This window comes from Balaenoptera musculus, chromosome 17, assembly GCF_009873245.2.
Source record: "Balaenoptera musculus isolate JJ_BM4_2016_0621 chromosome 17, mBalMus1.pri.v3, whole genome shotgun sequence".
Classification (NCBI taxonomy): Eukaryota; Metazoa; Chordata; class Mammalia; order Artiodactyla; family Balaenopteridae; genus Balaenoptera; species Balaenoptera musculus.
In genome coordinates, this window is record NC_045801.1 from 78,858,784 (window position 1) to 78,884,588 (window position 25,805).

Genomic DNA, 25,805 nt, shown 5'->3' on the forward strand with positions numbered 1-25,805 from the left:
TTTGGATGCCATTTCAGTTTTCTCCAGCAACAGCTTATACTTTTCTATTAGAATTATTGTATATTACTTATTTATTTGAAAATCTTGTACTTTTTAAAAAAATTTCTTTGACTAGCTCATTATTTTTTGGTCGAAAAAGTTACACATGCACGTGTTAAGACACACTTTAGACAATAGAGTGTAATGGTGAAAATGTCTCTTTCCCACCCCAGACCTCTTAGTCCCCTTCCTTAGAAGCAGCTGTGTATGCTTTTTTAGTTTTCTGTGTTTTATTTTTCCGTTCTATTTAGTACAGGTGTCAAATGAGTTGTAATAAAGAGCATCACACTACAATTTTATCATATACTTGATGTGTTCTAGTTGTATATCGCATTCTAAATAAATGAGATACTGGTGACATTGCCAGTTAAGTTCTGCCTTCTATTAATGCATTCTTTTCAATTTATTTTTTTCAACATGTTAATTACTGTTCAGTTTATTAGTGATAATTAAAGATATATCTGCATGATATTTTAAAATTAAGCAATTCCACCCATTAAAAAATCATGAATGGTGTTTGTACTAGAAATTAATGATAGTATATCGTACATGTGTGTTTATGATACTATCAAACAAATCCATTGTATGTTAATGAAATTGTCTTTATTTTGTGTCAGGGTGATGTGAAAAACAATCTCAAGAAATTTTCTTAACAAACTTTAAACCTTATTTCCGAAAGGTGCCACTTTGCTTTTCGGTATTATATAAGCAGAAAGCAAGAAAAGGAAAATGAGACCAGTGGTGTCTTAAGTGACAAACAGCCTACGTAGTCCCTTTTGACTTAGAACTCTCAAGTTCAGACTCCCTCTGTTAGTAAGGCAGTTTGAAATACTGAACAGAAGCCTTGACTTCTACATTCTTTACTTGCCGCCTTTATTATAGTGCTTATCCGTTCAGTCCTATTGGAAACTTCCACCCCAGCGATAATGACCTTTTTTTTATTGACCTCGCATCCATGTGGCCCTCCTTTTGTTTTCCAGATGGTTGATGAGTATAACTAGATTCTTAATGAAAATAAAAAAAGTCTCCGTCATGTTTTACATTCAGTGGATTACCTTAAAAGGGTAGAAGGAAAATGAGATTCATTTCCTAGAGCAATATTTTCCTTACTATGTATATAATGTTAAGTAACTGTAGTGTAATTTGAGTTTTTTTAAATGAGGAAAACTTTATTCAGTGTTTCCTAGCCTTTTTTGTTTCCTTACGGAAATTCAAGTTTTCAAAATAGATTCAATACTAAATTAAAAAGTGACTTTACTGCGTGTACTTCTCTAAGTTTAATCTTTTTTGCCATTTTCGTTTTTTTTTGAGAAAAGGGAATTCAAGTTTTTTTCAATTTGTCTTTGGTAATATTAAGGAATTACAAGAGATCTTAAAAGATATTGGATAGGTGTTCCAGTTAGCAGATGAAGACTGACGGTTTGACAGTAAGGAAACAAAAAATGAGAAGCAAAACATTTAAGATTTCATTGATCAGAATAACTTATTTAAAAAAGTATAAAACATTTCAAAGGAAGTTAATGCTATAACTGTTGTGGTCTGATGAATCAAGTACCTTTTTATTTAATCTTTTTTTTAATCTGAATACATTTTCCAAGTAGAATCAGTTTTTTAAAATTTTTAAAATTTATGGCTGTGTTGGGTCTTCGTTTCTGTGCGAGGGCTTTCTCTAGTTGCGGCGAGCGGGGGCCACTCTTCATCGCGGTGCGCGGGCCTCTCATTTTCGCGGCCTCTCTTGTTGCGGAGCACAGGCTCCAGACGCGCAGGCTCAGCAATTGTGGCTCACGGGCCTAGTCGCTCCGCGGCATGTGGGATCTTCCCAGACCAGGGCTTGAACCCATGTCCCCTGCATTGGCAGGCGGATTCTCAACCACTGCGCCACCAGGGAAGCCCCAGAATCAGTTTTTTTTTAAATAAAATTAATCAAATGCAATAGAAATATAGTAGGTTTATCTGCTTTTGACTTGAAGATAGTATCTGAACATTTTGGTTTAATTTTTATAGTTAGGTAATTCCTAGATTACAAACCGGTATTGTCATGTGCCCCCTGTACATTCAAAAATGTTAATTGGGGACTGTGATTTTTTTGTTATTTTAAAGTTCTTAGAGGTCGGTAGAACTCCAGTATATGTTGTATTTTTAATGGCATTCAGTAGCGGGCACATCCAGTTAAGTAGTTCCTAAGATACATACCAGATACGGAAAATAACACACACACACACTTTTTCCTGAGAGACCAATCTCAAAGTAAGACAGAAATATAACAAAAATGTAGAGTGGAAAACCTGATTGGCTCAGTCTCAGAAGTTTGGGAGGAATGAGATGACTAGCTCAGAACAGTGTGTTACTGTCATGGGGTTATGGGGCAGGCACGAGGCACAGTAGCCTTAGGAAACGTGAATCCTGTTGGTCACATTCTCGGCCAGTACCAGGGTGGGGGAAGGAGCAGTCCCTAGATCGTTCCCCTGTTCCTCGTTCCTGGACTGTCAGTCATCCTTGGCTGTGTGCAAAAAGAAATACCAAGTAAGCGGTGTGAAGTGTGCGGGAACAGGAGAGCAGAACCAGCTCCGCCCGGTGGCCCCACTCCCCTGGACAGTGGGAGCTCCAGAGGCAGAGGGTGTGGTCTCAGCCCTGGAGGAAGGTAGCGTTCACCGGGTTGTGGGGTGCTGTGCGAAGCTTCTGTCATACCTGTGTCAGCCCATGGATTCAGACATTTGAGAATTACCGAATTTTTAACAAATGATAAAGGAGAAGATAATGGTAATTAACTTAAACTTTATATAGAAATATGATTATTTCTTTGGCAGTATTGTCCTGACAGATAAGCTACACTCTGGAGAGAACTCTTTGTGACTTATTTTTTTTTTTAAAGCAGTGTAAATAGATTTCAATATAGCTTTTAAAATCTGTGGCTAGCAGATACATATTTCAAGCCCTCTTTAAATGCTCCTGTGATAGATAAATGAGCAGAAATTAAAAGAGCTCTATAAAGACATTCTTAATATTTTTTATAAATGCTGCTGCTACAATTGCAGGTCCTTTTGGAATAAATCATGGGATTGAGCTTCATTCAGATGTGGTGGAGTATGCCAAGGAAAAACTGGAGAGCTTCATCAAAAATAGTGATAGCTTTGATAAGTAAGTATTCATATCTATAGTTCTGCTTTGAAAGCACTTGATAAGTAGACACGTGACATGTCTGTTCCTCACTACTGTTAGTTTATTGATCCTGAGTTGTCAATTGAGTGCAGCAAGAATCAGTGTGGTATAAAATGAGAGAAAAAATTAAGTGAGAAAACTGTGCTGTAATTTTTATTCTGTGTACGTATATAGTAAATTACAAACAAATAACTTTCATGTTTTAATTATATGCTACTGTCACTTTATTAGTAGGGTAATGTTCCATTCATTAAACATCATACAAGTACCTTTCCTGAAGATAGAATGTAAAGATGTGCTTGGCATTAGAATACTTTCTGGGAACTGTGTTTACACCTTTGGGATAGTAATTTAATAGTCTGCCCTCTTTATTTGTAGCATAAGAGTGATACCTGTTTGAATATGGAGGACTTTCTTAAAAACATGAAGTTACTTAGTAATATAGCCAGAGGAGATTATCATCGAAATATATTGATGTATCCTGTGAGGGCTGTGTTTGAGAAATTTGCTTATAGAACCATTGTTTTGAACTCTTACTTTCCCTTAGAAGAAATACTGCACAGGCGTTGGTCCTTGCGCGGGCGAGGAAGTCTGTTTGTTGTGTAATGTCCCTAAAATTCAGCAGTGGTAGTACTGTGGAGCAAAGGCTGCTTCTGCTGAAGTCCGTGAACTCTTGTGAAACTGGAAAATGTGGAGGGCATTTATCTCTCTCAACTAGTCATATTTTCAAAGAGAGAAAGGCCTAAAACGGCTAGGAATCAAGCTTAGAACCTAGGCCCTTCACTGTATAGCAGTTTTGGTCCAGGCTTCCAACCCAGCTTGTTGGGAGTGGGCCTCACTCAGCTCTGGCCTGGCCTGGCCTGGCCTGGAAGTGGGGGCCTGGGCTGGGGGTGGGTTCCAAGCTGAGGGCTGTTTCCTAGGGTTCAGGCCTGGGGGTCAGCGCTAAAAAGGAAGCAGGAGGTCCTCTGAGGGTCTCCTGGAGCGTCTTCCCCTCTCTCCTCCCTTCCCTGCCCCTCCTCCCCTTCCTTCCCTGGCCCTTTTCTTTCAGTCCCCTTTGCCACGGCCAGTTTGTATGTGTCCCCTGGCAAGTGGCACTTGGTGGGTTGAAGAACAGAAAACCAACCGAGGTGCCGCAGAGTCCGCAGTGCAGGGGGAGGGGCCGGGGAGGGAGTGTGGCTGGGTGTCACCGACCTCAGGCTGCGAGCTGGGAGCTGCGAGCTGGGAGCTGGGAGCTGGGAGCTGGGAGCTGGGAGCTGGGAGCTGCGAGCTGGGAGCTGGGAGCTGGGAGGTGCGAGCTGGGAGCTGGGAGCTGGGAGCTGCGAGCTGGGAGCTGGGAGCTGGGAGCTCGCTCGGCTTTGGCTTTGTTCTGTGATCGAGCCAGTGGGTCTGAGCAAGTCACTTGAATTTTCTGCACCAGTTTGCTGAACACAGTTCTGTATCTTATTTATTCTGTCTTTCTGAAGAGTTAACATTTAATTCATGTTTTTGAATCATTTTTCAAATGCTTACCATGTGGGTTCATATTCTGTTTCCAAGAATAACATACTGTTTGACAAATAAAATAGTTTTGAGTTCAAGTTATATGATAAATTGAGTTTCAATGTTAGTATCCTTTTGTGTCTTCATCATTTTCGTCTGTCTTACAATTAGTGGTATGGTAAGTGCTTAAGATATGGGCATGGATATTTTTTATATTGGTTATTAGAACTATGGAACTTTGTTGAATTTATTGAATTTCTGTTGTTCTAAGTATTTGTTTTGATGTTGAAACTTAACGTACACATAAGACCTTTTGAATACAAGTAAACTTGGGCAATGTGAAAGTAATATTACTAAAAGCAAATGTTTAAGGTCTGTCTTAAGAACTACTATATATTAGATAATATATTTCAGGTGTTAACACATAAAGGCACAGATAATTCACTTTTGGGTCATTACTCAGACAGAACAAACTCAAGGAAGAACTTTGAATCATCGAAGTACCTCTTTACAATATCTGTGGAGTCAAGTTTCTTGCTGACAAGTGGGCATGGTCCTGGCAAACAGTAAAATATGTCATTCTTTGAAGTATTTCTGTGTTGATGTAATTTAATTATTAAATCATCTATAACACAGATAAGTTTGAAGATTTTATATATTTAAGTGTCTCAATTTTAAAAAATTTTTCTAAAATTGTTTTCATGTAATCGTAAGATGATCAAATGTCCTTGGCTTGTATTTCTTGAGTGTTGTTGTTACTGTGTTATACAGGTTTGTTATTCATAAAATGGTGAATCATCAAATATGGTGATATGACTGATCTAAATGTTTCTTTATAATTTTTAATGGTCTTGTTACTTTAGTTAAAATAATCAGACTTTATAATATGGTTGTTTCTGAAGTGTTACAACTTACTTTTAAAACAGATTCTTATATTAATAAACTATTCTGAAAAAAAAAAGACAGTTCTGGAAATGTTATCTATTCTGGTTTTCAAGTAACTCCTGAAATAGTGGTTACGTACTTCAGATTATAAAGGTATCTTGCACATACAAGGGGTAGTAGGTACTGGGAAATGCTTCATTTTGCAAAAGGTCGTGAGTTGGGCGGAAGTTAAGTAATCAAAGTGGAGTCATTTAATGGGCTCCTTTAACGTCATTTGGTTTTGGTGATAGAAATGATGAAGATGTAGTAGTTTTCTTCCTATCTTACTTGTGTTTTGATGATTTCTTTGATTTTTCTTGGCGTTTGTTGATAACATTCCTAGTTATTTTCAATTTTTAAATTTGAAAAACTTGCTTTGGAAAGTGATGTTTAAAATTCTGTTCCTAAGCAATTTTATTATATTTAATTGTGTACGGGTCATCAAAATACATGTTTTAATTAATAAAATATAAAGTAACTCAGGAAAACAAATTGATATTTATGTATTCCTTAGTACTTAGTATTGTTCCTTAGTACCAGGCTATCCTTGATTGTGTGTAACACGAAGACAGTAGAAAGCTAAAACCTAATACTTTTCCCATCTAATTTATCCTGTTGGTTTGGATCTTTTTTATCAGTTTCTTTATCGAAAGTATTGTCATGTCACTTATGATTTAAATTGTATCTTTAAAATTTTCTTATGTATATCTATTGGAGATCATAGTGAACTCCCATAGTAGGTGGGAAAAGATTCAATAAACTACTCAACATTAGAATATATAATGTAAGATACATATTTTAAAAAAAAATATACAGATGTATGTTTCTGTGTGTGCTTTATGAAGCAAGCTTGGTTCCTGAGTCTTGAAAGTACCATTTCTTCTTTCAGAAAAAAGATCCTTAGTATAATGTGTATACTGTTAAACTTTCTATGTCTTGGTTCTGTATCAGCAAATGAAATAATTTGGAGAGGCTACCCTGAATTTACTGTACTTGGAGACAGGAGGGAAGGGGGAGTTCTCTTGTGTGGTTTATTCCTTTGCTCTGCCTGTGCTATACCCACATTCACCGAAATTCCCTAATGAACTGACATTTGATTTCAAAGTTTCTCTAAAACACTGGCAAGCTTTTTCAAATGAAGGACCAGATAGTAAATGTGTCTGGCTTCCTGGGCCAAGTGGTCTCTCTTGCAGCTGCTCAGCTCTGCCCCTGCAGTGCAGAGGCCTCCTGGGACACCCTGTGGAGGGGTGGGCGAGGGGTTCTAGTACCACTTCACGGACAAAAACAAGTGCAGGCTGCATTTGGCCTCTTGTCCGTGGTTTGCCGACTCCTGTCCTGCTCTTCACACAGACTCTCCACGGCGTTTTAATTTTAGCCCACTCTGATATAAACGAGTCTTTGGGCCTAAGTTCTAAAGGCCCTTAGGTGTCTGGCTTTCATGAGAGAAGGAGAAGTTTGGGGAAGGTCAGATTATCTGAATCAGTGTTTGTGCACGTAGAGTAAGCAAAATAATCTCTCCAGCTGTGTTTACCTGGAAGAGTAAGTCAGTGAAAGGAGCGTGAATTATAAACCTTTACCCTGTAAGTGCTTTGCGAGTAAGTTGGTAATTGGTATAGCATTTATTTACGGCTTCATTTATGTGTTTGTATCCGATGTATACACGGAGCTGACTTGACTCCCTAGAGGGCATGCTTTGGGGTGTGCCATTCCCTGTGAGACAGTAGGTCCTGTCTCCTCTCCCCTCCAAGGATGCGGTACCTGATTTTGGAAATACTCTACTGTCAGTAGCCACATGAGTGCAGCGTAGCCTGACTAATTGAAGATTTTCATTCTCTTTGAATGGAGGACTGTTGTTTCTACATAGTTTGTTGTAGAAATGAGTCATGATGTGAGTCCTGAAGACAGTAATGAGATGATAAAAATAACAGCAGGTAATGTGTATTATCTGTTCCTTAAGTACCAAGTACCATTCTAAGTGCTGTACCCACAGTCCTAGAGGCAATATTGATGTCCACATTTCCCAGATGGGAAAACGGGGTTAGACAGTCCATAACTTCAGCTAGACCAGTCTTTTTGTTTAGTTCTGATTTAGCTATGATGATGTAAAAACTGATTTATTCTAGTGTTTCTTCCCAGGGGTAGGCTGTGCCAATGAATTACAGCCTAGCAACTTGGCCCCAGATACAAAAGTTGAAGCAGCACTTTTATTTCCATCGTTTATTTTTTCCAGATTAGAATTTAGGGAGTGCTGTTAGCATGGTTTCGTGCACTATAGCATTTTTATCAGAAAGCACACCTACCTGTTCATTAATGAGACTTACCTGTGGTATGGGTGATGGAGATGGGCAGGAGAGGAAGTGTGTCCCTCAGGGTCAGTCAAGGTACACACTTTAAATTACCTTCACAGCTAGTGTAGTTGTCTGCATTTTAGAAGATGTGATTGATTTGTGGCAATGTCTAGTGTCCTAATTTTATTTTTAATTATAGGCTCCTTTTCCACGTATTTCAGTTTGCGTTGGAAAAAATTAAGTGATACTGTATTCTATCAGTTTATCACTAGAGCAGTCCTGCTTCATCTTTAAGAGAATTATGGCATACTTGAAGTAGTTTTGCTGTCTATAGATATATAGTCAACATTATTTCAAACTAGTTCTCGGATACTTGAACACTTTGGTATATTCATAATGTTCAGATGGTAGTTTTATGAGAGATATTATGGGCTGTAAACACAGTTTTTAATCATGACAAACATTCAAATGGTGGGACAGAAAAATGCTTAAAAATAGTCATCAGGGCTACCAGTTATGTATTTTAACATCGGTTAGAAATAGCATGGGGGAAAGTTTGATGGCTTCTAACACATTTTAGGAGAAGAAATTATTCTGGGAATAACATACTGTTTGACAGAAATAAAATAGTTTTTATCCCAAGTTACTTTATAAGAAATTATCGTTGAAATACACGAAGGCTCACTTTTACGCGATGTACCTGTCACATTCCCTATAAAATGTTTAGAGACTGTTTTTGGTCCTGTGGAGTCTCCTGAAGCTCTATTCAATGAGAAATCTGTGTATTTACTCGTAACACTGTGCTTTAAATAATGCTTGAATTATTCTGAAATGAGTTTGATACAGTTGGAAGGGAAACCACTTGAAAAGGTAAAGTCTTTGTTTTTTTAAATTTTTTAAAATTCAGTAGCTTAATCCTTGGTTGTACGAGTTTTTGAATGGTATAACTGTACTTGGAGATCAAGAGATGAACGTTTCCTTGGGTTTTCTTCCCAGTGGAAGGTTGTGAAGTTCTGTTTTAATGAAGTAGTCCTAGCTGTTAGAGTTCAAAAATGTATATTATGACAAAGTGTTTTAAGAAAAAGAAGTGTCTGTGATTCATTTGGCAGGTTGTTTTGGACGAGGTATGAGAACAAGATAGGATTCTTTCCTTTGTCCTTGAAGTCCTTTATTCCACGGGAATAATAGTCTGAAATTTCAATGACAGCATCCTATGGCACATGATAAACTAGGTGTGCAAACTGTCAGCTCCCACTCCAGCGGTGTATTGAAGGGGAATGTTGTTTTTTCTACTCTCAGTCAGCTCCTAGACCTAGACTATCCGTCTAAGAGGGAAGCTGCAGGGCAAGGCTAGGTCACCTTGGTCTCCTAGCAGCTTATCAAAAGAATTATATGGGCAAGTTGGCAAGGTCCCCGCTGTGAATGGAATCGTCTGTCCGTCTTGAGATGAAGATAACGCAGCATGCACCTGTAAAGAAAAGCACTGCTGAGGTGAGTGATTGCAATCCGGGTGCTAGTTCGGCCACGCGCTCATGTCGTAAACCAAGCTATCTGTGCTCTCTCTTTTCCCACAAGTGATTTTCTGTGCACGTTTTATTTTAGTCAGGGCATGTCAAATAATTTTCCCTCTTGACGTAAGAGTCTAAAAAGCCATTAGATTTTCAGATTTAAATCAATAAATATAAGTCTAAAGTGGATGAATTTGTAGTTATTACATTTTAGAACTGTTTAACTTTTTTTTTTTATATACAGGTAACTTACATTGTTAGCAAGTATAATTTGGTGTGATATAGGAGTATAAGATATCTGTATCTGGGAAATTTTGTTTTGGAAATTTTCTTCAAAGGATAAAAATGATTGCTACTTTTCATGTTACTAACAGACATAAAATTTTAATGAGCTCCCCTAAATCAAGTATGAAAACTGGAAGAGAACACAAGAACCATACTTTTAGGATTAAAATGATAACCACATAGGAAGTCTCCTTTTGGTAGGTCTCTTGTCTTTCTTTTTTTTGTTTGTTTATTTTTGTTTTGCTGTGTTTTTTTTTTTCCCTTCTCAGGTTCCATTTTGTGTGTGGTTGATGTGAAAAGGTGGAATTTGGATTTTCTCTTTCACTATTTTTAAACCTAGATTTTATGTATAAATCTATAAATAATGTAGCACTATTTTATAATAAAGTGAAAACTTCTGGTTAGTTTATTACTACAGTCTTCCAGATTATACAGAATGGTATTTTTGTTATAAAATATGTCCTTTGGAAAAAAAAAAATATGTCCTTTGCCTATAGAGGTTTGTGGGAACTTAGGGAAGATGCAGCTTTCAGAATCCAGTTAAAAGCTGAAGGAGGAAACTGTTGTCTTTATTGTCTTCTTTACACTGGAAGAATTAATAGCAGTTGTAATTGACTCTAGCCACTCGGTAACTGTCACCCATGCCTCACATCAGTCATTTGTTCTTCATACGTATATGAGCACATCCGTAAACATTTGCCTGAAAAATTTTAATCATAGACTTTTGAAAAAATATTATTAGCAGTAGGATTTGTATGAATTTACTTACATGAGATGCCATTTTAAAAATGAGCCATAATTTCAGTATCAGAATACAAAATGTCTAAGTAAGATCCTCACCTCTACCTAGTCAGAAATACTAAAGCTCATCTCTGAATCCTTTATTAGGAAAGATAATCTATAACCCATTTGTGTATTTAAAAAAATGTTATAAGTACAGGCAGTTTGAGAGTTGTTTTCTTTTCCTTGCTAATGTGAAGGATTCGTGAATTATTGGTGGAGAAGGTGAAGTCATAGCTGTAAGTGTAATAAATAGTACCCAGACGGAACACTGTCTCTGCTAGACATGTTTCTTATAACTAGTAAGTTACTATGTTCTAGGTGTTTTCGTGCCTATATTTAAAAATATTCACCTTTCTACCTGATATGTCCTTGAAGCTTTACTATTTTGTGTCTAGAAATAGTCCAATCCTTCTACTCTTTTTGGAATGTTGTCTCAAGTTCAGTTAAACTTTAAAATTTGAGTATGCTGGTAAAGAAAATTAATTTGGTATGTAAAATGAAAGTGTAAAGACCCCATATGCATTTGTTAGAGGTATATGGTCCATTTGCATTAGTAGAAATTATTTATAAATTTAGAGGTCTAATTTTTCTCTATAATGATTCTTTGTAATATTCGCTAAGTGGAGGCAGATATACTTGTTCAGATCTGCATTACAAGGGAAAAGACTTTCTTTCCTAGAATAAGGTGGCTTATTTGAGATCTTCAGAAAGGCCCCTAAAAAGTACCTTTCAGTTAGAGGACAGTTGGTTTGGTTTATTCATTAAAGGCAAAAGGGTTTGTTTTGTTTTTTTTTTACTGTTTGAGTTTTGCTTTTTTTTTGGCACTTGGGGAAAACATCCTGTATTTTGTAACATGAAGCTACAGTTATTTATAGTTATCCAGTTTAGTAAAACAAGAACCATCATAGTGATGTAGAAGGTGCCGTGGGCACATATTTTTTCTGTAACTGTTTCTGTGCAGGTTTCTCTTCTAGTCCTGGGGTTCTTGTGATTAACATATTTAATTTGTCAAGTTTGGGTTCACATTCAAAGTTGGTAGGTGGAACAGCTGACAAAACAATTATGTTTCTTATGTTTTTCACCTACTTAGTAAATGTTTTTTGAGGCCTGTAATAGGTGATGGAGATACAATTAAAATTCAGAGGAAGTGTTCAAAGAGATATCAGGAAAACCAGGAGAATATTCCAAAGGGAAGTTTGTGTTAAGGAAAATATTTGAAGCTCTTGTTTACAGGTGATAAAGTTAGAAGGGTAGTTGTTCGGTGTTTTCAGTTTATGCGGCTGTTGAAGTATACACACACACATACACACATACACATATACACATACACACACACATACACATGTATACACACACATATACACACACATGCATATAAAAGAAATACTGAGATATTTTACATTTTCATACTGAATATTTGAGATCTTGTGTGATTTTTATCCTTTCAGCGCATCTCAGTGTGGATGAGCCACATTTTAGGGGCTCTTATCCACATGTGGCTAGTGGCCACCTTCTCGGATAGTGTGGTTTGATTGTCCTGTCTCACCTTTCAGATCACGGCTTAACCATTTCTCAGGGAGCCTTTCTCTCACTCCCCAGGGCTGTCCGTTTCCTTGCATCCTCAGTCTTATTTGTGGAGTCGTATACCTTTAGAGCATTTATCACACTTGTAAATTAATCTTTAATTACTGAGATGGTTGTCTCTTCCACTAGATGTAGGCATGAGTGTTTCCCATTGTATTTCCAGTCTTGACACACAACTGGTGCTCCACAAACAGTATTTGGAATGAATTGTCCTAATCACTAGTGTCAGGCCACTTGGCCAGAGTCACACATTTGATTTTAGAATCAGACACTAAATTCTTTCTAATTCATTTTGCTGGGATGAGAGTATAGAAAAATGTCACGAATGTGAGAAGTGGTTTTCACTGTAGGTTGTTCACTTGTAATTGTGTTTTCCTAGATAATAGTTCTGTGAGCGATCATGTGTTTTTAACTAGTAGGAAACTTTTAAACTATAAGCATATTTTTAAGTTGATTTAACAGACTTAACGGTAAAAGAGGTTTAATAATTCCGATTTTTAAATTTGAATTCCCTGCTCACGTTCATCCTGAAAATTTTAAGACTGGCTTAAGTTATTATAAAATTAAGTTATTTAAAATGAATTTTTATAAGAATGAGGATTTTTAGATTGAAAATACTGGTCGTTTTTCTTCTTAAAGGATGCTTACTGTGAGTTTGGTGGGATGATTAAACCACGTGATCCACATTATTTAGTTATTTGAAAGCCATATTTTAGACAGTCCTAGGTTGTGTTGAGTGTAAGAGAAATTAAACATTGTCCATTACATAGGTAAGTTTACACTTTTGTGTGTATTATGCAAGTAGAAAGAATGAGATCCTATTAAGGAGTTGGGTAAGATTTCGTTGTGTAGCTCATATTTGAACTGTGTCTCCAAGTGATGCTAGGCGTTTATCAAGAAGAGAGGGGGTGGCCTTTCAGTCAAAGGAACGGCACAGACACAGATGCAGGAGACACTTTGTAATATTTCCTCTAAGTGATGAGAAGCCAGTAATTCAACCTGTGGCCGCAGCGCAGTGTGTGTGGGGTCGGGGGCAGAGCCAGGGAGTGAGTCTGGAAGGGGGGACGTCCAGGCAGAAGCGCAAGGAGCCCCACATGGCCCTCTAAGGGGCGCGGACCTGTGCTGAGCAGCGTGCGGTGCGGGAAGCGCTGGAGGGAGGGGAGAGCCAGGAAGCGTGAGCACCGGGGCGCAGGTGCGCAGAAGGAGCGGCGGCGCGGGCCGGCCCCGTGTGGAGCCCCGTGTGGAGAGGAGGCCGCAGGCTCTACACCGCCCCTCGCGCCCCCAGCCCCTCCACCAAGCGGACGGGAAGTCGAGGACAGCGTCATGCTGCGAAAGTCTCCTTTAAATATCGATGACCAGAGTGTGTCTGTACTTCAGTGACTTCTAATGGGAACTTACTGCGTAATAAGTCTGTTAATTACCAAAGGACAGGATACGTTCTACAAAATAAAAATGATTATGATTCACAGTCATTTTTCACTGCAGGCCGAAACTTTTAATGTAAATTATTTCATCCTCAAATGATACCCTGATTTTGCTGTGTGGTCAACTTAACATCCATCAGCTTAAAAGTGAAAGGCTATTTCATGAACTAATTTAAAAAAATTACCGTACGTGTTTTATTAGTGCATTAGGCTTTTAATTATGTATTCTAGAGACTGTTTTCAGATTTGCCAGAACTTAAGGAATAAAGTAGAAGTCTAAATAGGATAGTTTGTAAAAGCATAACTCTGTATACAATGAATCAACACCGTAACCAGGAACAGGCGGCCTGGATAAGATGCCTTTGCTTTGAAACCATCCATCTCTCTTCTTTTGTTGTGTAGGGAGATCACGGGGGGCCAAAAAACACTTCATTCTGCTCTCTTTTCCAACCCTGTAACATAGTTCTGCCAAAATGTGTTAGGAAAATCTCCCTACTCTTTAGTGGTTGCAAGAGCATAGGGTAAGGGCACCGGTGTCTTTTCCTGACCAGCTTTGCCGCTGTTAACCGCAGCAAGAAGCCTGCAATGGAGAGTGCACAAGCCCTTCCATGTCCACTGGCCCCCAGCTTCTTTTGGAAGGAGCGGGGGGAGTGAAGCCTTTTCTCTTTTGTTGGACCCTTGGAATTCTCATCCTTATTGTATGTCCTTTGTGAGCATCACAAGATTGGTGTTGTGATGGCTTTTCACTATATTCACCTTTTAAGCCTTAAGTAAGGTTTCAGTGTGGCAAAAAAAAAGGTTAATGTTTTGAAAAAATGTACACTGCCTCACTGATAATAAAACAATATTTGATCAGTGTTAAACTTCATAAATCTGATATTTCAATCAAATTTTATAATATTTTATCCTTACCATTAATTTGGTAACTTCACTGTTTCAAGAAGCTGGACTGTGTTAATTTGTTTAGATCTGAGCTTTTGCTTAATGAGCTAAAATACTGTCTGTTTCCCGTATAGATTCGAGTTCTGTGAACCTGCATTTGTGGTTGGTAATTGTCTGCAGATAGCGTCCGACAGCCATCAGTATGATCGGGTCTACTGTGGGGCTGGAGTGCAGAAGGACCATGAGCACTACATGAAGATCCTGCTGAAGGTCGGGGGCATCCTCGTGATGCCTATAGAAGACCAGGTAGCCGCCGCCGTCCTCTCGCTAGACGTGGGAAACGCACTTAGTGTAAGACGGGCAGTGTCGCCTCAGTGAAAGGTACCCTGTAAGTCTTAAGGAAGAAACAAATACTCTTCCCAGATCTGTCTCTAGAGGAAAACACTGAGACGGGCTCTTGACTATTAACCAAGGCAGGTGCGGAAACGACCCGTCAGCTAGGGTTAGGAGAGCCGTGCCGAGCCGCGCCCGCCTGGTGTTTGCCTTGCAGCTCCCCCTTCGGCGTCCTCGCCGGGGTGAGGGGAGGGGGTGCCGCTGAATGTGGTAACTGCTTCTGGCTGAACATGCGAAAAGGAAATCCTGTTTGGGGTTTGGTTTGAACTGCTTTAACTCCATTCCAGACACGAGTAAATTTTTGGATCTTCTTTTAGTATACGTAGACGCATTTGAAAGTATTTTTCACCTACTGTCTGCCTTTGGTTTGGAATTATTAGGTATGATAAGTGTATGAAATACTAATTTATTCAGAAAATGGGTGGCTCTTTTACTTTGAAATTTTATAAATATACATTTCAAAAAATATCTTTTATATTCATATTAACCTACATCTGAGATTTTTAAAACACCTTGTGGTTTGTAAGTAGAAGATAGATTGCCCAAGATGACTGGGACGTAGTGTGGTCGTTTTGGAGTTTGTATATCTGAGGGTCCCCTAAGTTCGCACATGTGATTTGCAGGTCAGAGGATTTCACCATCACCACGTACTGTGTTTGTCAGTTATTAAAAAGACAGAATATAAAGCATTCATTAAAACACATTCTTGGAAAACTGTTGTTACTTGAATGCTTCCGGAGTTGAGACTCCCAGATTAATCATCTTTTTCTGTTTTCCTTTAAAGAGACGTTTTTAAACATTTAAAATATGGTTTCCCATTGGTATTTTATTGAATATTTATTATATACTATTGTACTAATGTAAAATATAATAGGCTGATTTCTATAATGTAAATTGAAGATACTAATTCATCTTCCTTCAGTCATGTACTGAGCTCATATTTTTTCTCAAGAACTGATGGTGGGTATTTGCTGAGTGGGTAAAACTTCTAATCCCCTTGTGACTAATTACATTTATGTATGAAATGTCAAGTTGGGATTAGAATTAGAATCTGAATTTTATAACCACCATGGAAGATCATGAAGTTGATTCGTTGGTACAGTAATGCAAACGTGTTTTTACTAATACAACACTTTAACCAAACAACTGAAGCTGTGTGAGACATGTGTTCTGGGGGCCAGTGGCAGGTGTGGGTTGGAAGAGTACCCCTAGAAGCCCTCAGACCCCAGATACAACCTGCGGAGTCATGCCGTTTGCACTCAAGTGTCTGTCTTGAACAGCAAGTATTTGTGATTCCTCCTGTATCATTTTATGGTAAATATTTAAACGAAAGTAATTTGGTTGCATTCAGATACAAGTGATTATATAGCAATCACTGCTGTTATTCTGTTAAAACTAAATTGTGACTGTAAGGTGATCACACTTCCAAGATTAAGCCGTTCTATTCCTTTTCCCCCTCTAAATAGTTAACACAAATTATGCGAACTGGACAGAACACTTGGGAAAGTAAAAACATCCTTGCTGTGTCATTTGCCCCACTTGTGCAGCCGAGCAAGAATGACAATGGCAAACCAGATTCTGTGGGCCTCCGTAAGTAACCGCTGGTCCTTTCTGACTGGACTGTGGCTTATGTTGTTCAACAGCTGTGCTTGGGATTAATGGACTGTGTTAATTATGAAGAGTTAAGTAAATAATGCAGTAATATATTCCATGGATTTATTTGTTTTTTTGTTGTTTTTTTTTTGGATAAAGCGCCTACCTTGCACCAGACCCTGTTAGCTGCCTTCACGGAGGCATGAAAAGAAGGGGCAGGTCAAACGAAAAGATGAATTTATTACTTACAGTTGCGAATTTATTAATTATGGTAAATTTGTTGGCATCATTTTCCATACAGAGGGACAGCAAACACAGAAGCCTTTCTTTAGGCTGAAAAGAGCTTGCTCGTTCCAAGACCAGCAATAACTTTCAGGGTCGCTGAAGCTCCTCGGCTGGGCTGCAGAGGATAGCTGATGGAGACTTTCCTTGTCCTCAAGGAGAGAGTCAGTGTTGATGGGGGTGGAGTTGTTTGAAGGTAGGAAAATGGTGGAGGAAAAAGAGGGCTCTAAAGTGTTACCCTGAGCCCCTCACTGAGTGATGGTACCATTTACTGCTGTTGAGGACTGAGGGTGAATAGCTTGGAAATCGGTGTAGGAAGATCAGAGACTTTTATTTTGGCTGTGCTTGAGTTTCCTGTTAGGTGGGCATGCGGGTGTCACCCTGCTGCGCGCGCCGTGAGGACGGGTGAGGAGCCTGGGGGGAGGCGCTGGGCCCGGGCCTGTGACCCAGCAGATCAGAGCTGGGCCGCGAGCAGAGGCAGGGCCGAGAAGGGGGAGGACAGCAGCGTGTGCTGTGCGAAACCAGGCTTTGGAGGAGGCGGGAGCGCGGAGCGCCCTGAGGGCTGCTGAGACCCCGAGGAAGAACGGTGAGCGCGGCGGTGGTCGGCCCAGCGAGAATCATGGCTTTGGAAACCAATAAGTAAGGTTCTTCGCCAGAAATGAGCTTTAGAACTTTACCATAGTAGACTTCTGGGTTTAGCCTGCTTTTTAAATGAATTTATTTCATAGGAACCTGGGAGAGATTTCATTTTATTTTCAGGGTTATTTTACCCTCTTGCAACCCATGTGGTTTTGTGGCGTTTGGGGGTGTTTTTTTTTTTTTTTTTAATTTATTTACTTTATTTATTTACTTTTGGCTGCGTTGGGTCTTCGTTGCTGCGCGCGGGCTTTCTCTAGTTCCGGCGAGCGGGGGCTACTCTTCCGTGCGGTGTGCGGGCTTCTCATGGCGGTGGCTTCTCTTTGTTGCAGAGCACGGGCTCTAGGTGTGTGGGCTTCAGTAGTTGTAGCGTGTGGCCTTAGTAGTTGTGGCTCGCGGGCTCTGGAGCACAGGCTCAGTAGTTGCAGGCACGGGCTTAGTTGCTCCGCAGCATGTGGGATCTTGCCAGACCAGGGCTTGAACCCATGTCCCCTGCATTGGCAGGCGGATTCTTAACCACTGCGCCACCAGGGAAGCCCTGGGGTGGTTTTGAGAATTAAATAAAGTAGTGTTTATAAAGTGCTTAGCAGGTAATAATGGCTTAGTAAAGAATAGTGTTGGGATTTTGGGAAGGTCAGTAAATTACACCCGTTTCCCCTGCTCAAGTTCTTACCAGTGGAGAGGTGGACTTGGGGACCAGGTAACTAGGAATTGAAATGGAATAGGATGTGTGGAGAATAAGAACACGTTTGCTTTTCTGTTAAAATAAGTTAAAATAGGTTTCTGTGTAGAGAACATTATTTCATTAATTATAGGGAATAAAAACATGAAAGAATGTTAGCACAAAAAAACTAAAAAATACACGTGCAAATCCTTTGCCAAATGTATTTTGTAGCTATGAAATTGCTCATATAAACAGTTACTAAAATGTATTTACAACTTTTCCTCAGGTCCATCATAAATTTTTATTCAACTTAAAGTCATATTTCTTTTTCTTTCTTTCTTTCTTTTTAGAATGTCTTATACATTCTTTTAGAATGTATAAGACATTCTAAAAATAAATTTCACGGCAGGCCCTTTAGAAGGGGTGAAGGAAAAAACTCTACACCAACTAAAGGAAAACTCTGTTTCCTTTATACACCACCTACCGAATCCTCCTGTCATCCGGACCCGTGGGTTCTCCTCCCTGAGCAATCCTGCAGTCCTCTGCGGACACCTAACGAGCTGTACTGTGGTCTGGCGCAGTTCCGGCGCTTGCCGGTGCTAGCGCAGACCCCGCAGGCTACAGGCTCTGTCCTCCTCCAGCTTCTCACAGGCTGCTTATGAATCAGGCTCCCATGACCCCTCCTAGAGTTCGATAATTTGCTGGAGCGGCTCCCAGAATGCAGGAGAACAGATTACTCATTAGATTAACTGGGGAACAGCTGGATGGGAGTGATGCCCAGGGCGAGGTGTGTGGGGAGGGTGCGGACCTCCACGCCCTCTCTGCGCGCACCACCCTGCCAGCACCTCCAGCTGTTCACCAGCCCAGAAGCTCTCTGACCCCTTTCCATTAGGGGCTTCTATGGAGGTTCGATTGATTAAATCATCGACTCTCGGTGATTAACTCAACCTCTAGCCCCTTTCCCGTCTCTGGAGGGGTAGCCTGAAAGTTCCAGTTCTCTAATCCCATGGTTGGTGCCCCCGACAGCCAGCCTAGCACCTTGAAGGGCTTACTGAAAGTCACCCCCGTAACGTCAACTCACGTGTGGTTGAAAGGAGCTTCTTGTGAGCACTGAAAGGCACTGCTTTTCACTTTGATGCTCTCATCACTTAGGACATTCCACGTGCTTTAGGAGCTCTGTGTCAGGAAGGGGAAGCCAAATGTACATTTCTTCTTACAAATCTCAGCATCACAGAGGTCAGGAGATTTCATGAACTGTGGAACTGCACCACGCTGAGCCATACGAAGTTGCGGTTTTGTAGGTTAAAAATGGGGTTTGACCTAAATCCAGTGCCCTTTTCAGTCTTACTTAAATAAAAATGAAAGTGCTGACTGCTAGGTTCCTATAAAATCTACGTAGAGACCACGTTTTGGGAAACAAATAGAGCTGACATGTGTGTGTGTTAGAGATAACCTTCATTGTAGTTCTGGCCTGAAAGCTTCAATTCACAGTAAAGTTTTACAGCAGTCAGGACCCGTGTTGCCTGCTGCATTGGATCCTTCTCGTGACTGCAAGCATTAGGAACAGGAGGGTTGGAGTACAGGAAATGCTGGGAGTTTTGAAGAAGGAGGGCTGAGAATCGCCTGAAAGTTTTCCTATTATCAGAAAAACGTTTGAATGAGGCTCTTGTGGGTGCTGCTTTAGGACCTGTGAGTGTTAGGAGCGACTGAAGCCGGGTCTGAATCCTTCTGCACTCCGGGTCCGGTTGGTGCCTTTGGGTCTGAATCCTTCTGCACTCCGGGTCCGGTTGGTGCCTTTGAAGTCGGGCTGCCCTGGCAGTCGTCGTGGTGATCGTGTCGTGTAGCTGGAGCAGCCGGCAGTGCCGGTGGGGAGGGGGGGAGGACGGTGAAGGTGCTGGGAGAGCGCCCGGGGTGCGGGTGGGTCGCACCCACAGGGACTACGTTATTCCTTCTCTTCTTCGCAGCTTCTGAAGCTCTTCCCCGGTGGTTCTCTTCCCCGCTTCCTGCAGTGAGCCCCTGACCTCCGGCCTCCCTCCCGCCGGCGCCCCCCGTGGGGGCGTCCTGGCCTTTGGGGCTGACGTCCTGGCCCTGCCCTGAGCCCGGCGCTGGCGGGACTGCCGCGGCTGCAAAGGGCCGGCACGTGGCGTGGCCTCTGGGGCCCCGAGCACCTTGCCGGCCCCTCCCCGCTTGCCTCGCCCGGCGCTGACCCGCTGCCACGTTGAAAGGTGCACGGGGTGGCGGGAGCGCCCAGGCCTCCATTTAGGACACGCAGCACGAGCAAAGCAAACCTTTATCTTCTCCTCCCCGAGCTGTTCTTTCTCTGTCACGTCGGTAACCAGCGTTAGCATCCGCCTCGCCGCTGGGCCAGAGCCTCTCCGCGTCCCGTCCCGGTCCGTCCTGTCTTCAGGACTCAGCCTTGTCCCCTCTCTCCGCCCCAGCGTGGTCCCCTCTCACGCAGGCCCCGGCACGTCCGGCGGCCCCCCGCTCCTTCCCCTGCCAGCCGCCACCCCACAGAGGGGCCGGGCCGTCCTCGTCATCCGTTACGACCCTGCCTCTCTAGAACCCTGCGGTTGCTGGTGGCGTGGCCTCCCAGACCACGACGAGGCCCCGCCCCGCGCCCTGCTGCTCCACGCTTGCCCCGCGCTGCCTGCCCACCTGCCTCCGCCCAAGGCGCTCGCGGGCTGGCCTCCTGCTGCCACGTGGATGCAAGCGCAGTCGTGACTTCCTCGGGGACACCGCAAGGGCCACCCAGCCGGGAGCAGCCTCGCCCCCACGTTACTTGCTACGTCGTTGGTGGTTGGTTCCGTACTTGCTTATCTGCCGCTCCCCAGACGTATGCGCTCTGTAAGAGCAGGGGCTCTCTTCGTTTCGGTCTGTTGCGTGCTCACACAGCTGGCTGCTGGCAGAGTTGTTACAGGTTGTTCCAGTTTCCCCGCATGCTTGGGGGCAGGTGCAGACGGCAGGATAGACGGTCCAGCTGAACCTGCCCGACACGGCTCTTCGAATTCCTTTCCATTTTGGGTTTCAGTAGAGAGTCTGAAGACAAGGTTTTGTAGCAGGCCAGGAAGTATGTGCTAAGGGATCTTCGAATTGGTCTAAAATGCCTCCTGCCTGGAGTTTTATGAAAAACCACATCTCCCGCTGCAGGCTGTGCCCAGCTTGTGACTGGGCAGAGCCCCGGGCACTAGGGCAGGAGGGGAGCACACAGGACAGGATGTATACCTGCAGGCCCTATGGGGGAGGATGAGGTAGGGCCCCAGGCCTCCTTCCTACCTCCCACCCGCAAGAGCTCACAGTTGAGGGCAAAGACCGACCACATACACATTTGGGTAACTGACATGATAACGGGAAGGTTTGGAAGGAGGTAGCTAAGAAAAAGCACTAAAAGTAAGGGGAAAAGTGATGAAGGCTTTCTCGTGCTGTTGAACTGAGGAGGGCTGTGCTTTGCTAGGTATTTGAGAAGAATCCTTGATAAGGGTTTTATTCCCACAAGGGTGGAAACTAGGAAAAAGGAATTTCAGGTGGGGACCTGAGAATTTTCTCTGTCTGGGTGCAAAGCACTGGAGGAGGCCACCAGGAGGGGCGTGTGGCTCTAGGTCTTAACATCTGCGCGTCGGCGGGGGGCGGGAGTGAAGCAGACAGGGCCTGTTCCGACTCTGCCTGTGCGCTTGATAGAAGCGAGCGTCAGTAACTTAGATCTGTGGTGTTTGGGGGCTGTTGAAGTGTTGCGGCATGATTTCTGGTGGCCCTTTCCCTCTGAACCAGTTCTGCCTGTTGATTTACAGAAAGATGGAAACTGCGTGTGCATGTGTGTAATAGTTTAGAGCTCAGACCGAGGCAGCTGTTCAAACAGTGCCTTCATTTGAGGTTTTTAAATAGGTCCTTCACATGCTTTTCGACATCAGAAAGTACAGAGAATGTGTAGGGTAAAATCTCTTCTATTCTTGTCCCCTCACTACTTGATTCACATGTGCTCCAGCTGTTGTAAGTTATTTATCCTTCCCGAGAGGGTTTATGCTCATACCTGGGGACGCGCACACGTCTATACACACAGACCCCGGTGCTGTCCGCCGTCCTCAGTACCGCGGTGGTCTGGCACGTAGTAAGCGCCCTTCCTAAAATCTGTGTCAGATGCAAGTCACAGTTTTTTATGTCTCTGTCTTCTAACATTCACTAAGAAGTGAACAGTGTATAACGTTTTACTTTTTATGTTTTTCATGTGTTTTTAGCCCCCTGTGCTGTCAGGAATCTGCAGGACTTGGCTCGTATTTACATTCGACGCACACTTAGAAATTTCATAAATGATGAGATGCAGGCCAAGGGGATTTCTCAGAGGGCTCCGCCCAAAAGGAAGAGGAAGAGGGTCAAGCAGAGGATTAACACTTACGTCTTTGTGGGGAATCAGCTCATTCCTCAGCCTCTAGACAGTGAGGAGGATGAGAAGATGGAGGAAGATGAAGAGGGGGAGGAGAGAGAGCGCGGCGAAACCCAGAAGCTGGAGGAGCCGCCCCAGAACCTGCTGCGGGAGAAGATCATGAGGCTCCCCCTGCCCGAGTCTCTGAAAGCTTACTTGACGTATTTTCGGGAAAAATAACTTAGAGCAAGAAGAAAGAATGCCTACTGATAATTCCTTTAGTCTTGAAAATGTAGCATTTGTTAGAGGTTAAAAGAGAATTCTTTCTTTCATCACAGTGACTTTTTAGTGGAAAAAGTATAACTTGTTTCTGTCTTAGTAATAAAAATGATGTATTCTGTGATTAAAAAGAATCCCTTTTATAAAATATATTTTTCTTTAAATCTTGGAAAAATTGCTGTTTTAACTCGGAGCAACTTCAAGAGTGGAATGTAACAGTAGTCGAGACTGGGTCCTTCAGATCCTCGTCTGGTTCCTTACAGACTAGTAGTGGTGAGGGTTAGCATTGATTTTCCATAAGGTGAAATAATCGTGAAGCATATGTAGTCTGATTCGAATTGCAGCCATTTGCATTTCCTCCATGAAACCTTTATCTAACAAGGAAATCAGAAGCTTTGTGTGTTGCAGTCACTATTGCTGAGTTGCTGTAGGTCTGTTCCGGGCAATGTATGAGTGCAATAACGATGCAGATACGGAGTAACGTAGCTTTAAAAAGCCTCCTTTCAGGGAGTTCAACAGCACTGCTCTCTTGCTCTTGAATCTGTTGCCAAAAGACATGGGGAAAACATCTTCTCTCATAGAGATTTTAGGAGCACGTCAAGTGAATATTGAAGTAAAACGTATATACTTAATACAACTGTTAGTTTGTGTGGACCCTTTACATTTTCAGTATTTAACAATGATGAGGTTATCTTACTCTGAAGTTTTAGAAGACAGTATATTTAGGACGGTTTTCCCTCTAGCCCACCGTATAAAGTATTTGCTTTAAGAGAGTCCGTTGTCCTACGCGACTGTGGGTGGCTCATCGGTGAATCGGCCTGAGTGGGCTGGTCACGGGTGCACTTTAGCAAAGGGAACTCCTGGTTCATTGGCAGGTTCACCCTTGACAAGTAGGGCTGCGCCAGCCTGCATTTGCTTTGAAATTCATCTTTGTAGCATAGAAAGTATTCACAGAAATTATATGTAGGTGACCTTTTCTTTGAAACTTCGGAATCATTGTGTAATCTTTGGGATCTACATTGGGCTCATTTAATTTCTTTCCATGTTCTTATTTTGTTCTTGTTTCTTGTGGTAAAGTAACAGTGATTTTCATTTTTTTGCTTAATATCACATACTACTGTATTCATTATTTGAATGTCAGTAGTGAAACAGGTGGTAAATGCCATTATTAGTGTGTTTCTTTTCTTCCTACTAGGGCCTGAAGAGTCATTCCTTGTTTAAGAAAGTATACAGCGTAGCATATTTACTATTTAGTGTTCCATGGATTATATATTTTTTAAAAGGAAAAATTTGAGAGTATCACTTACCACCACCAGCATCACTGTTAACAACTGTTGAACAAGTATGCTTGAGGAAACGCACTCAATGTGTAGTGGAAGGATTATTATGTCTCTGCAAAGATTCAACCGTTAGATGAATGGTTTAAAAAAATCTCAGCTCTGGTAATTCCACACATCTAAAAACAACTGTTTGAAATATTCTAAGCGTGAATTATCCCAGGTAAATCAGGATATTTTAGTAATGTGAAAGATAATTTCGTGGAAGCTGTTTGTTTTTTACCATTGACTGGGCTTGGGCGTTGGGGGTATCTCCACAATTTTTCTTAGGTGATTACTAAGCTGTTATTGTTAAGAAATGCCCCATTCATTTCTATCAAGGAAAAAAAAAATAGTTTCATACAATTGTCATGTTAGAAATGTTCATTTTATTTTGAAATCAGTGTCCATTTTAGAAGTTTAATTTTGAGTTAAACTTATTTTTATCTCGCCGCCCCCCCACCAGTTTGTTGTTTTTGGGGCAAGTGTTCAGATACGTAAACACAACGTTTTCTTAAATCATGGTGTTAACTATTCATGAGGGACGTTTTTGTTAAGGATATATTTGAGGATGGAGTTTTTCATATCAGCTTTCATTCTGTTGGCTTTGGCAAAATGTACAGTAGGTTTTCATAATCATTGCCTATTTTTTGTCATTGAAATGTATCTTTTGTGTTTTTAAATGCATTTATTTCACAGTTGTGACTTTACTATTGACTTTAAAGAAGTAGAAATAAAAAATGAAATTTTAAGCAAAAGCCCTTTTATCTATTAATGGGAATATATTAGAATGATTAAGAATATTTTGGGTGTTTATTTTTTAATGAATCATGTTATATTTGAGTGTGGATAATTATGCTTTATAGGTGGAGAGGTAGCAAATAAAGTTGAAGTAATTGAAAATGATCAGAGTATTCATGGGATTTTACAGTGGGGTAATTATTTGTTTTGCGGCGAGAAAGTAGGCCTAGGGAGGGAGCACGACGACTCCCCCCCCCTCAGTCAGATTGCTGCTTGGAGATGGCTTGAAATAGCATCCAGAATCTGATAAAGCCCGAGAAACTGCCAGCAACACCATAACTGCCAGGAACAGCATTTAAATCTGTACTGCTTATTGGTCGATATATCTGGTTCTAGTACTAATAAAGAAAAATGTCATTAAAATAGCATACATAGTAGTTAAAATACAGAATGTGTAAGTGTTGGTTTCTAGCTGTTTGAGAGGACAAAAGTGAAGCAAAACCTGTTAATTTATGGGAAAACTTGGAAAATTATTTTAAATAAACAGTTGCATATAATTAAGCATCGTTCTCCAGTGGCCTGCCTTTTTTCTCTTTTTAAATTTAGAAAATGTCAGTACACCTATGGATATATGCTGAATTATGGTATAGAATGGTCTGTATTTGGACATCTCATTTCCTTTTGACTCTTGCCACCTCTGAAGGGTGTAGGGTTTTTAAAAATTTATTTTTATGAACTATTCAAGTAGATACGAAGGATATTTATAAGATGCATGGAAAGTCCAAGGAATGCCTGAGTGTTCATGTAAGTACATGTGAGTACGAACCATGAAGCTTGACCGCTAGCACTACCGTTACCTGTGTGTGCCCCTCTTCCCAGCTCATCTTAACCCCCCTCTCAGGGTGCCCGTTTGTGGCGATCACACCTGGCTTTTTGCCGCGGTTTTACACGTACACTTGTATCTCCAAGCGGTATGAGTGGACTCACCCCTGTTCATTCCTGTGCACCTACATTTCACTACACGTTGTCTTTCTGAGGCTGGTCCCTGTTGTCTGTAGTGATGCTAGATTCCCACATTCCCACTTTTTTGTTCATTATTTCTTCTTGACTCTTAGATCATCTCAATTTTCTTTTGCCTAAAGTACATCTTTTAAAATTTCTTTTGGTGAAAGACGCTGGGTAGCTAACTCTT

General features: G+C 41.4%; 1 protein-coding gene across 14 annotated transcripts in view; it reads left to right on the plus strand.

Moving 5' to 3' along the window:
- PCMTD1 (protein-L-isoaspartate (D-aspartate) O-methyltransferase domain containing 1) overlaps positions 1-25,179 on the plus strand; it is a 62,561-nt gene extending 37,382 nt beyond the window's left edge. For 10 of the 14 annotated variants that reach the window (XM_036831031.1, XM_036831033.1, XM_036831029.1 and 7 more), the window contains 4 exons: positions 3,075-3,177; positions 14,490-14,661; positions 16,215-16,338; positions 22,153-25,179. In XM_036831031.1, the coding sequence (XP_036686926.1) occupies positions 3,075-3,177; positions 14,490-14,661; positions 16,215-16,338; positions 22,153-22,517 (764 nt within the window). In that variant the 3' untranslated portion in view covers positions 22,518-25,179. Of the gene's footprint in view, positions 1-2,703; positions 2,800-3,074; positions 3,178-9,858; positions 9,880-14,489; positions 14,662-16,214; positions 16,339-22,152 lie in introns of those variants that run through there. The other 4 variants (XM_036831034.1, XM_036831037.1, XM_036831039.1 and 1 more) reach the window with 3 other exon arrangements.
- Positions 25,180-25,805: the final 626 nt, after the last annotated feature.